Genomic DNA, 13,531 nt, shown 5'->3' on the forward strand with positions numbered 1-13,531 from the left:
CGTAGAACAATAAGTCGTCCGCAAAGGCCGCTACTCTATGTTCTATGGATTCTATCTGAATTCCCTTTACCGATCCACTATTTCTTATTATTGACAACAGAGGTTCGAGTGACAATACATATAGCAGAGGGGACAGAGGACAGCCCTGTCTTGTACCATTTGACATTCCAATGGGTTCTGATCTCTCCCCATTTACCGTGATGATTGCAGTAGGCTCCCTATATAGTTTACTTATCCACTCTCGCATTCTATCTCCTATCCCCAACACTTTTAAGTTGTCCATCATAAAGCCCCAGTCCACTCTATCAAATGCCTTCTCCGCATCAATTGACAAGAGCACCACCGGGGCTTTCCCTCTTCTACTCTTCTGAATAAGCATCAGGGTTCTCAAGCCGTTATCTCTACCTTCTCTCCCCGGTACAAAGCCCACCTGATCTCCATGGATCCATTCAGGCATCAGATCTCTCAACCTGTTTCCTAACACCTTTTCATACAGTTTAGTGTCTGTGTTCAATAGTGAGATAGGTCTATAGCTGGAGCACTGAGATGGGTCCTTTCCCTCCTTGTGAATAAGTACTACATGTGCCTGTAGGGATTCTCTCCTTACTTCCATCCCACCTCCCAGAGCATTCATATATTTCTCCAGCTTGGGTAACAATACTTCACTAAATTTTTTATAGTACTTAACTGTATAGCCATCCGGACCTGGACTTTTTCCCCCTCCTGTACTTCTTAATGCTATTTTAATTTCTTCCTGGGAGATTTCTACGTCTAGGGAGTTCAACTGTGCTTCACTTAGTTTTGGTAATCCCGCATTTTTTAAGTATGTCATCTTTTTTTCCTTAATTCCCTCTTGGGCTTCTTTTAGAGGGCCTTGGGGGCTAATATTATATAACTTTTGTAATACTCCGTAAACACTTTAATAATCTCTTTGAGTGGACCAACTCCCCCTTTGAGCTTTTTATCTTTTCTATATAATTCCTATTTTTCTTTTTATTCAAAGCTCTCATTAGATATCTTCCTGGTCTGTCTCCCCATCTATACCTCTCGTTCAAAACCCTGTTGTATACTCTTCTCTTCTCCTCATCCATCAACCTCTCTAGCTCCTCTTTTTTATCCAGTAACTTCTGTCTCGTATCTTTTGTCATTTTCTTCTTATGGATCTGCTCCAAGTCCAATATTTCTTTTAAGAGCCCACTGACCCTCTCTCTTCTTTCCTTTTTCTTCCTTGCTCCAGCCGCAATCAAGATTCCTCTTATGAATACCTTATGACTTTCCCAGACTGTAGCTATCGATACTTCCTCTGTTTCGTTCTCCTTAAAGTATACCTTGATCTCTTTCTCGATTTTCTGAACTACATCCTCATCCAGAAGAAGAACCTCATTTAACCTCCACCCTAATCCTCCCGTCCACCTTCTTCCCCATCCCAACTTCATCACGACCGGAGCATGATCTGAGAACGTCCTTGTCTCTATGTCAATTTTTACCAGATGATCTATTAGTTGATGGTCTATTAAGATGTAATCTAATCTCGAGTATATCTCGTGTGCATTAGAGAAGAAGGTATAGTCTCTGTCTTTCATATGCATTATTCTCCAGGTATCCACTAGTTGATATTCATGCATCACTTTTTTCAAAGCTCTCAGAGACCTGCTCCCCTCTTTTTGCACAGAAGAGGTATTATCCTTTTGTGGGTCCATACAAAAGTTTAGGTCTCCAGCTACTATCAAGCGCCCTTTTTTAAAGTCCATTAATTTTTTCAACAAGCCCTTCATATACTTCTCCGAGTTTTTATTGGGGCAGTATATATTGGCTAAAGTACACTCAATCCCCTGAAGTCTACCTTTTAAAAATAAAAACCTCCCCTCCGGGTCGGTTCTTCTATCCTCCAACTCAAATCTCATGTTCTTTGCCAAACCTATTGCAACCCCTTTTGCTCTTTTAATTGGAGAATCTGCATAATACCATGTTGGATAGTATTTGGATTTCAATTTCACGTTTGCCTCTATCTCAAAATGCGTCTCCTGTAAAAATACCACTGACGTAGCCCTGTGATGTAACTCATTAAACAACCTAAATCTCTTCCCTGGACAGCTCAGCCCATTCACATTATAGGTTATAAACTGTAATTCTTCCATCTTTCCCAATTAAGTCCATCTCTCTTCCAGATTGCCTCTTCCTCTTTATCCCTTCTGTCCTGCAGAGTATTGACCCAATACCTCCTCCCCTCCCTTCCTCCCACCCAACTCTCGTCCCCTCCCCCCCCCCCACCACCCCTCTCATCCTCCCTTCTTTTGCCCCTACCCGTTTTTAGGCCTATAAACTGCCTACAAATCATTTGTGGATCTATTTCCATCATTGATTTAAAATTTGGGGCATCAGCTCCGCCTATGTACGGTTCACCTCTCCTCCAACCTCCCCGATTCCCTCTCTCTGTCATCTAGATTCAACAAGAGTCTTTACTCTTTACCTCCCTGCCTTAATCGGAGCCTCCAAGCGGGTCTCAGCATCCGGAGGGGGAAGGCTAGGGGCGAGAGGGAGAAAAAAAAAAAAAAATTCATTTTCTACTTAATTCTCCCTCTCCTCCCCCCCCACCCCCAAGGCCTCCCTCAGCCCGACCTGTTGCCAGTCCTCTTTTCTTATAACATTTATGTTTCCTTTATCTTCTTCCCACCCAGCTATCTCCATTCTTTGCAAGTCCAGTCTATCACAGAAATCTCTTAATTCATCCGGAAATCTCAGATACGCTGTGACCCCATTTTTCCAGCCAATTAGAAATGCTGAGGTACCCCATCTATACTGCACATTCTGTTTTCTCATTTGCTCCAACAGGGGTTTCAGGGATCTCCTTCTCCTTAGGGTCTCTACTGTTAAGTCCGCATAGATTTGGATAGTCAAGTCTCCACACTTAATTAATGATCTTCCCTTGGTCTTCTTCCAGATCTCGTCTTTGGCCCCAAAATTTTGGAACTGGACAATTATGTCCCTCGGTCTTTCCTTCTCAGTAGCCCGTTTGGACTTTCCTACCCTAAACACTCCGTCCAAATCGATCCCATCAGATTCCGGTTTATCTCTTATGGAGTTTAGGATTTTTTTAACTAGTTCATATAGTATTTCCCCTTTAGCAATCTCTGGGATTCCTCGTATTCTAAGATTACTCCTTCTTTCTTTATTTTCTTGAACTTCCATCCTAAAGATCATTTTTTTCTGGTTATTTTCTAATTGGCTTATTCTTTCCCTTAAATTATCTATTTTCTGGGCCTGGATTTTAACTTTCTCCTCCGTTTCTTCCATTCTTAATAGAAGGTGACCTAAATCATTTCGAATAGCTGTCATTTCATGTTTTATCGTTTTTTCCAGATTTTGAAACATTTCTGCCATCTCCTTCTTATTTGGTAATTGTAGTTCACCTTCTGACTCTTTTTTTCCCAAGCCCTCCACTATTTGTTGTTCATGCTCCATGATAATCTAGGGCTATTTCCTGAACTAGTGTCCATTTCCCCCTTTGCACCTTGGGCCCTTTCTGGCGTAGTATTTCCATATGATGTAAATTTCTTTATTGTTCCTGTTTGGGCCCCTTTGGGCCCTGCTCCCTTGGGACCTTTGTTCTTCATATCCTCTATATATCTTGATAGCCTTGCAATTTTTCCTATATCCTTTACTCTCCTGGGACACCTGGGCCTCCTTTCTTCTTCTCTTCTAACCCCTAGGAATCCTCCTCTCTTTGACCCCTTGGACGCCTGTATCACTCAGGGGTTCACAGTGCAATAAGCCCCCAACAGTTTTCACTCACCCTTCCCTTCTCAGGACGGTGGTTCCAGGCTTATGTGGAGGGCCTTCACTGCTGCTCAGTCCTGGGGGGGATTCCTCGGGGTACCCGATACTTTATTTCTTTCTTTCCACCTCCTTTCTCTCTCCTTGGGGATGGTCTTGGGGAAGAAGAGTAGATGTCCTGATATTTATGGGTCTCCCTGACCCAAGATCAAACAGCCGGCCAGGGGGATACAGGCAACTATAAGCCGGCAGCACTTTATTTAATTAGAGCACCAACCAGCCTCCTCTTTCCCACCGAGGTCCTCCTCAGCTGGTCCCTTTCTCCTGCTTCACTCCTCCACTGGCCGCACGGTTTTCCAGTCCTGTAGCACAGGGGGAGCCGACATGTCACTGCTGCTCTGACAGGGAGCCGGCCGGCGTCTCTGCCTCCCAGTGATGCCTTGCGGCGAGCAGCATGCTCACACCGCCCTGCTTCGTCTCCCCGGGAACCCGACAGCTGCACTGGAGTCTCCGCAGCGAGATCACCTTCCGGAGGTCCGTGCCCGCTCTCCTCTCCCCTCCACGCGCCAGTCTCTCCCCGCTTGGAGCCCTCCTCAAGCAGGTAGGGCTTCACTCCATGAGGGTCTCGGAAGGTTAGTTTTGGAGGTTATCAGAGAGCACTCACATCGTGCTCTCCGACGCCGCCATGTTTAGGCTCCACCCCACCATGTGTTTTGGGGTGTTATTCCACATATAGCCATGGCATATGTGAGCAATATAAACGGCTCAAAAAAAATTAAAGGTACACTTTTTAATCAGAGTATAGCATCAAGTCAATTAAACTCCTGGGATATTGGTCTGGTCAGTTAAGTAGCAGAGGGGGTTGTTAATCAATTTCAGCTGCTTTGGTTTTAATTAAATTAACAACAGGTACACTAGATGGGCAACAATGAGACAACCCCCAAAACAGGAATGGTTTTACAGGCGGAGGCCACTGACATTTTTTTCCCTACGCATCTTTTCTGACTGTTTTTCACTAGTTTTGCATTTGGCCAGCGTTAGTGTTACTACTGGTAGCATGAGGTTGCACAGACAGTCCAACTCCTCCAGGATGGCACATCAATACGTGCCATTGCCAGAAGGTTTGCGGTGTCTCCCAGCATAGTCTTAAGAGCATGGAGGATATTCCAGGAGACAGGAAGTTACTGTAGGAGAGCTGGACAGGAAAGTAGAAGGTGGACCGGTATCTGTTCCTTTGTGCAAGGAGGAACAGGATGAGCACTGCCAGAGCCCTTCAAAATGACCTCCAGCAGGCCACTGGTGTGAATGTCTCTGACCAAACAATCAGAAACAGACTTCCTGAGGGCCCAAAGTCCCCTAGTGGGCCCTGTGCTCACTCCCCGGCACCATAGAGCTCGATTGGCATTTGCCATTGAACACCAGAATTGGCAGGTGCGGCACTGGCGCCTCGTGCTTTTCATAGATGAGGACAGGTTCACCCTGAGCACATGTGACAGACATGAAAGGGTCTGGAAAAGCCGTGGAGAACATTATGCTGCCTTTAACATTGTTCAGCATGACCGTTTTGGTGGTGGGTCAGTGATAGTCTGAGTGGCATATCCATCGAGGGACACACAGACCTCTACAGGCTAGACAATGTACCCTGACCGTCTTTAGGTATCGGGATGAAATCCTTGGACCCATTGTCAGACCCTATGCTGGTGCAGTGGGTCCTGGGTTCCTCCTGATGCACAACAATGCCTGGCCTCATGTGGCGAGAGTATGCAGGCAGTTCCCAGAGGATGAAGGAATTGATACCATTGAATGGCCCCAACAATTGCCTGACCTAAATCCAATAGAACACAGCTGAGATATCATGTTTCAGTCCATCTGACGACGCCAGGTTGCACCTCAGACTGTCCAGGTGGTCAGTGATGCCCTGGTCCAGATCTGGGAGGAAATATCCCAGAACACCATCCGTTGTCTCATTGGGAAAAATCTTGCATGGAGTTCCAGACCGTGGGCGATCAATAGGTATTTTGTATTTTTTCCATTTGCGAATAATCGCTCCAACAGTTGTCTCCTTCTCACCAAGCTTCTTGCTGATAGTCTTGTAGCCCATTCCAGCCTTGTGCATGACTACAGTATTGTCCCTGACTTCCTTTGACAGCTCTTTGGTCTTACCCATGGTGGTGAGGTATGAATGGAAGAAAGATTCTGTGGACAGGTGTTTTTTATACAAATAATGAGCTGTCGCTAAGAGCACCTTCTTAAATTGACAGGACTAATCTGTGTACCACATGAGCACATAGACAGTCTGTGGGAGCCAGAATTATTGTTGGTTGGTAAACATCAAATACTTATTTTACTGTGAATCGCAACTCAATTTATAACATTTGTATCTTTTTTTCTGGATTTTTGGTTGATACTCTGTCTCTATCATTTAAAATACACCTATGATAAAAATTATAGGCCCTTCATTTCTTTGTAAGTGGGCAAACTTACAAAATCTGCAGGGGATCGAATAATTATTTTCGCCACTGTAATTGAAATACAATATCGTAACTAATACATGATTTTAAAATTTTGACCACAGATACACTTCCATGAGAGAAAGCTCATTCTGTCCTAAGGCTTTCTTTTCAGACAGATTACACTGAGCTTGTTCAAAACATGTTGGTGTTTCGCAAATTTAACTGCAAATGTGGAAATACACTTTAAATATTCTAATTTTGTCTGCCTTTCAAGTTTTTGCAACTGCCTTCTTTATGTTGTTGAGAGATTATCTTTCATTATTAGGAATACATAAAGTCCAAATTATTATAAATCCAAGCCTGCTACTAGGTACCAATTTTTTATTAAAATATTTGACTAAAATTATAGAAGATCAGGGATAGGTAAAAGTAAAAGATAATATCAAGTCGGCATTTCCTCACATCAGATAATACTAACCTTCTCAATATTTAATTGATGGTTCTTCAATCTTTCAAGATCTGTTGGAATAACAACTTTAGTAAACTTCAGGACAGCACTTTCAAGGCGACGGTATGGCACTTTTTGTTCACTTTCCATCTTTTACAAGGGTACAATTCTTTTTTCGTTAAAATTTCACCTGTGGAATAGTATTTAAAAAGTATTAGCATGAGGCATCCAATCCTAAACCATCTAAAAATAGCAAAGTGCCTGGGAAAGTATGTAGTCAAATGTAAATCAAGAGCGCAAGTTGAAAACAAGTAAACCCATCTGCAAACCTAATTATATACTGAACAGGAAATTCCATTACAGAAACAGTACAGTTTTAACTAACTGTTATTTAAAGAAGAATATCATGAAGTTTATTTTTTAATTATTATTTAATCGTATTACCCCAGGGGACCAAGTGCATAAAGGACTTGGTCCCCTCCCGATCAGTGGCCTCATTGTTCCCTAAACAATTGCTGGTTGTAGCTCTACCTTATTCTGCAGCCCAAATTATTGGTGATCCTGTGGATTCAATCCCCTGGGTGGAAGGTGAATATTGCCATAAATGCCAGATTAGCCAATTTATGTTTTAATGAGCCATTCGTTTTTTTACCTGTTGTTATTTTAAGCTGGAGTTCTGCTTCAATGCTTTTAAACCAATCATTATCTTGGAAAATGATGGTCTTACCTATAGCTCCAGACTGTTTTTCCTGTTGAGATCCAATGCCCTATCTCTCATCCGTGCACTAAACCCAGAGGTCCTCTCTGTGAATGCTTTCAGGATCACAGTTGTCAGATGACATCAGGCTGTGCCTGAGAAAGCAACAGACATTAGGGGTCTAATATGTCCCTGATGTCCCTGATGTCTCCATAAAGATGACCTGTCACCTGCACTATGCTATCACACAGGGGATTTGCAAGCCCCCTTGAGAGAGGAATACAATCAACTTAAAATAAAAGAAACCATTTGAAAAAAATATACCATTCATACTTGTGCGACTTATCATGCGACTTTGGACATGACAAGTCACAGCTCAATGGCACTCATTCAGAACTGTACGATTAAAGTTGCAGAGATTTTGAAAAGGTGCCTGCACTACTTTGATGCAACTTAGGTCCAGAGAGTATAAAGTCAGATTATTGTACCTTGGAAATTTTCTATTAAATATGTATTAATGCAGAAAATGGGGAGAGTTTCCCTCTCTTATTGCTCTGTCTAAGGGCAGCAATGCAAGCTACAATCTGAGTGTACTATTTCATTAAAGTTTACCAAAACTACTGTACTTTATATGAGGACAAACCTAAACAATCCATTCCACTTGTATCCAGCTGTGCAGACCTTTACATTCCATAGTTGTTGGTAAATCCAAAGGAATTTGTTCAATTTGACTGCACAGAGTATGCTTAACACTCAACAAACTGACAGGAAGTGTGAAGGTATCTAAAATGGAAGTCCATTGTTTTAACAGTTTTGAAAACTGGTTACATTAAAGGCATGCAGTGGATGATAAATTACAGTTCCACTGAAAAAAAAAACAAAACAAAACAAAACAAAAAATAGAATATCTAGTGTAACCAATAGAAAAAAAAAAACAAAAAACAATAGAAAACCTCCTACACCCACAGTTGATCGAGAGACATGCAAAATAAATAAATAAATAAACCACTGACCCAAAGAGTACCCCCTTGTCTTCTGTAAACTTGAAAGTGAACAACTCTACACCAAGTGCACTATGTGGACCGTTTAGGTATTTATATACGGTGATCCAATCCTCCCTTAGTCTCCTCTTCTCAGGAGAGAATAAATTCAATTCAGCTAACATTTCCTCATGGCTGAGCTCCTCCATGTTTCTTATCAGTTTGGTTGAAATTCCCTGCATTTTCTCCAGTTCCCCAATATTCTTTTTGTGAACTGGTCCCCAAAACTGATCTGTATATTCCAAATGAGGGATAACTGACTTCTACAAGGGCAAAATTATGTCTCCCTCTCTGGAGTCTATAACGTTTTTAATACAAGAAAATATTTTGCTAGCTTTAGAAACAGCAGCTTGGCACTGCATGCTGTTATTAAATTGATACTAAAGCTAAAAACATTTTTTACCTTAATGCATTCCTTGCATTAATGTAAAAAAATATTTTCTATTCCTCTGTCCTCCCCCTTTCCTATGTGAAGGGGAAGAGAGGGGAGAACAGATCCACGCTGTGAACAGCTTCATCTTCTCTCCCCTCTCTTCCTCTTCACACAGGGATTCGAGCAGCAACAGGAGTCATTGGCTTCTTCTGCTGTTTAACCAAATGCAATGAGGAAGTGGGAGACCGGGCTCAGTCCCGCTGTGTGTGCCCCCATGGCAAATGGCTTGCTATGGGGACACACAAAAAAAGGAGGAACCAAGATCGCCACGAGGGGACACGAGAAGAAGAGGATCGTGGCCACTCTGTGCAATACTACTGCATAAAGCAGGAAAGTATAACTTGTTTGGTATTTTAATTTTAAAAAAAGTGTTCTCTGGAGTGACAAATTACGCTTCTCTGTCTGGCAATCCAATGGATGTGCTTGGGTTTGGCGATTGCCAGGAGAACAGTATTTGCCTGACTGCATTGTGCCCAGAGTAATGTTTGGTGAAGGGGGGATTATGGTGTGGGGTTGTTTTTATGGGTTGGTATTGGCCCCTTAGTTCCAGTGAAGGGAACTCTTAAGGTATCAGCATACCAAGACATTTTGGATAATTTCATGTTCCCAACTTTGTGGGAAGAGTTTGGGGATGGCCCCTTCCTGTTCCAACATGACTGCACACCAGTACACAAAGCAAGGTCCATAAAGACATGGATGAACGAGATTGGGGTGGAGGAATTTGACTGGCCTGCAAAATGTCCTGACCTCAACCCAATAGAACACCTTTGGGATGAATTAGAGTGGAGAATGTAAACCAGGCCTTCTTGTCCGACATCAGTGCCTGGCCTCACAAATGCCCGTCTGGAAGAATGGTCAAACATTCCCATAGACATACTCCTAACCTTTTGGACAGCCTTCCCAGAAAAAGTTAAAGCTGTTATAGCTAGAAAGGGAGGGAAAACTCAATATTGAACCCTATGGATTAAGACTGGGATGCCATTAAAGTTCATGTGCGTGTAAAGGCAGGCGTCCCAACACAATGTATATACCCAGAAGTAGGCTATACCAAGTATTTTAAACTGGGAATAAGACATGAAGCTATATGAAGGGTGGAGGGGGAGATAGAAATCTTTTATATCAAAGTAGTAGTAAAGGCTCAGACTTTTTTCATGGATATAAGCATTTTAAACATAATGCACAATACTGGTACACTTTACTTGTATTGCCTTATATTCCCTCCAGTCTATCAGTCTCCAGCTTCTCTGGGTACAGATGCTGATCTTCCCTGCACAGAGCCCTTAAAGTGATTGGATTTTTTTTTAACAGCAAACTTGTCATACTTACATGCTCGGTGCAATGGTCTTGCACAGAGCAGCCCAATTATCCTCTTCTGGGGTTCCCTACCGGAAGTTCTGGCTCCTCCCACCTCCAGAGTGCCCCTATAGCAAGGTAAAAAAACTTCTGCTTTTAGAATCACTCACCTTCTCTTGCCCAGGACTACATGTCCCATGAGGCATTGCTCCTCATACATTCACAAGTTCTCAGCCACTTACTGAAATGTTTGAATTGTGTACTGAGCTGTATGTGTTCTGCATTGTATTTTCTGTTACGTAGACAAATAATGCATTCTGTAGCAGGCCAACCAATCGGCTGACCAACTAATTGATTATGAAAATAGTTGATAACTATTTTGATAATCGATTATGTTGATTAATTGTTTCAGTCCTATTTACATTTGTCAACATTAAACCTCATTTGCAAAATAGTTGTCCAATTAAATAGTGCATTGAGGTCAGCTTGTAAGTTGGGGACTGTCAAACCATCAAATAGCTGGTGTCATAATTAATCACATGTTCAATACCATTGCAACTACAGATCAAACAGAGGCTAAAGCCTAGTATACATTATTAGAAAATCCGGCCGAAAAAAAAAATCTGTATTTGGAACAGTTGGTTCGATTTTTTTGTTCATTAATATACTGCTTTCAAGAGCCGATGACTGTTCAGACGAAAATGTAACCCCTTAATGCCCGAAGGTAAAACAAACCTTAACACGTGAACCCAGTTTTGCAACTTTGGCATGTGTTAGTAAAACCGAACATATCATTGCAACTACTTTAAATGGAACTAAACTGCTCATAAACTATCTCCCCCCAAACATGTTTTTAACAAAATATTGGGTGTGCAGAGGCGCTGCTTTAACCACTTGACCTCCAGAGGATTTTCCCACTTTAATGACCACGCCTCTTTTTGCTACTCGGCGCTGCACTAATTCAACTGATAATTGCGCGGTCATGCAATGCTGCACCCAAACGAAATTTACTTCCTTTTTTTCACACAAATAGAGCTTTCTTTTGGTGGTATTTGATCACCTGTGCGCTTTTTATTTTTCACGCTATAAACAAAAAAAGGCCAAAAATTTTGAAGAAAAACAATATTTTTTACTGTCAGCTATAAAAAATATATAGTAAACTCAAAGTTGGTTATAAATTTAGGCCAAAATGTATTCTGCTCCATGTTTTTGGTAAAAAAAATCCCAATAAGTGTATATTGATTGCTTTGTGTGAAAGTTATAGCGTCTACAAACTTTGGTATAGATACTGCAATTTACGCCATTTTTTTGCTATACAGCGCTGCGCTAGTTTAATGGACAATTGCGCGGTCATGCAATACGGTACATAAATGAAATTTACATCCTTTTTTTCCCACAAATTGAGCTTTCTTTCGGCTGTATTTGATCGCCTGTGCGGTTTTTATTTCTTGCGCTATAAAAAAAAAATAGGCTGACAATTTTGAGGCAAAAAAAAACAATATTTTGGACTTTTTGCTATAAAACATGTCCAGTAAAAAAAAAATTTAAAAATCAAATTTAGTCATAAATTTCTGCCAAAATGCATTCTGCGACATGTCTTTGCTACAAAAAACCCAATACGTGGAAATTAATTGGTTTACGTGAAAGTTATAGCGTTTACAAATGGCGGGAAAGATACTGGGATTTTTAGGTTTTTTTTATACTAATAATGGCGGCGATCAGCGACTTATGGCGGCGATCAGGGACTTATGGCGGCGATCAGCGACTTATGGTGGGACTGCGGCGGACATTCTGACACTGGGGGGGTACTGACTTGGGGTCACTGACATCCCCAGTGACACCAATACAGTGATCAGTGCCAAAAAAAAAAAAAAAACACTGACACTGTACTAATGGCACTGGGGAGGGAGGGGTTAAATTTATTTTGCAGGGAAGGGTTATCTGTGTGAAGGGGAGTGTTTTACTAGGGGGCGGGGGTGTGTACTGCAGGGGACACGGCTGATCGGGAGAGTTAAACTCTTCTGTCCCGATCAGCTTGTCCTCGAGCTGTCAGGGAAGTGACAGTAAGCACAGCTACTGCAGCTGTGCTCTCTGTCACTGATTGCCGCCGATCGCCGGGAGATAGCCGGTAAGGACCGGCTGTGACCCGGCAACTGACATCCGCGGCTGTGATCGGCGGGACAGGTAGGGCGGCGGCGCTCCTCACGCGTACCCCCTACCTGTTTTAAAACGTGGTTTTGCCTGCCCGTGCCGCCCTGACGCCGTATTTCTACAGTGGCAGGGCGGCAAGTGGTTAAGGGAGCTGGGGGAGGGGAGTGGGGAAGCAGCATTTTTAAGAATATTTGTCAGTAGTCTTTACTACTACCATTAGAATTATTACCATTCAAAATCGATCACCTACTACAATTCAACTGCAACTTCAAAAAGACGATAAAAAAACACTTGCTGTTTATGGGGCCACTATGATCCTACCAGGCATTGCACATCGCATCTGTGAAAGGATAAAAAAAAAAAAAAAAAAAAAGAGAACAGAAGAATAAGAACTGTTGCAGCCACTCTCTCTCTTCAGAGCGGAGTTACAGAGATAACTCGCCAATAACTAAAGCTGGGTACACAGTATAAGAAAATCAGAAGAAAATTTCCGTACGAGGAACGATCAGTCGAGTGCTTTCAAACAGCCGATTCGGACTGTTCAGATGAAAAAAAAAAATTAAGGTGCAAGCTAGAAAATTTTTATTGTAAGTGAACACAACATCTGATTTTAGCTCAATGTGCACAGTAATCGTACAGAAATAATCAAATAGAAAAACCGTGCATGATCAGAAGCAAAGAAAGACCCAGAAGAAGGTGCCAACTAACATATAAATCGTACACAAGAAGGAATGTTGGCCTTTGTCGTTTGAGAATTTTCATACAAGTTAACACAGTGCCCTGAAAAAGTATTTATACCCCTTGAAATTTTCCATTTTGTCATGCTACAACCAAAAACGTAAATGTATTTTTTGAGGATCTTATGTCATAGACCAACACAAAATGGCACATATTTGTGAATTGGAAGGAAAATAAGTGGTTTTCAAATTTTTTTATCACATAAAATCCCAATAAAATACATTGACGTTTTTGGTTGTAAGACAAAATGTGGAAAATTTCAAGGGGTATGAATACGTTTTCAAGGCACTATACGTCATCCCGCAACAACCAACGAAGATGACCGAAGACCAGTAGACACAGAAGAAGATGCCGACACCGTACAAGAACTGGTTAAGGAAAGTAGGTTTAGCTCGGCTTTAAAGCCTTACTCCAGGTTTTAGAAAACTTTACAACTTACTTGGACCAAGCTGGTCTGAACAGACTATCACCATCATTAACACATGCAGCAGCTGTCAGCTATGT

At 41.9% G+C, this 13,531-nt stretch overlaps 1 protein-coding gene across 2 annotated transcripts in view; it reads right to left on the bottom strand.

Moving 5' to 3' along the window:
- STX17 (syntaxin 17) overlaps nt 1-13,531 on the bottom strand; it is a 156,090-nt gene that overhangs the window by 125,262 nt on the left and 17,297 nt on the right. For both annotated transcript variants that reach the window (XM_089669458.1, XM_089669457.1), the window contains exon 2: nt 6,706-6,865. In XM_089669458.1, the coding sequence (XP_089525584.1) occupies nt 6,706-6,825 (120 nt within the window). In that variant the 5' untranslated portion in view covers nt 6,826-6,865. The remainder of the gene's footprint in view (nt 1-6,705; nt 6,866-13,531) is intronic.

Source organism: Staurois parvus, unplaced genomic scaffold (genome assembly GCF_062004578.1).
Source record: "Staurois parvus isolate SC_StPar_1 unplaced genomic scaffold, SC_StPar_1.0 ptg000077l, whole genome shotgun sequence".
Lineage (NCBI taxonomy): Eukaryota > Metazoa > Chordata > Amphibia > Anura > Ranidae > Staurois > Staurois parvus.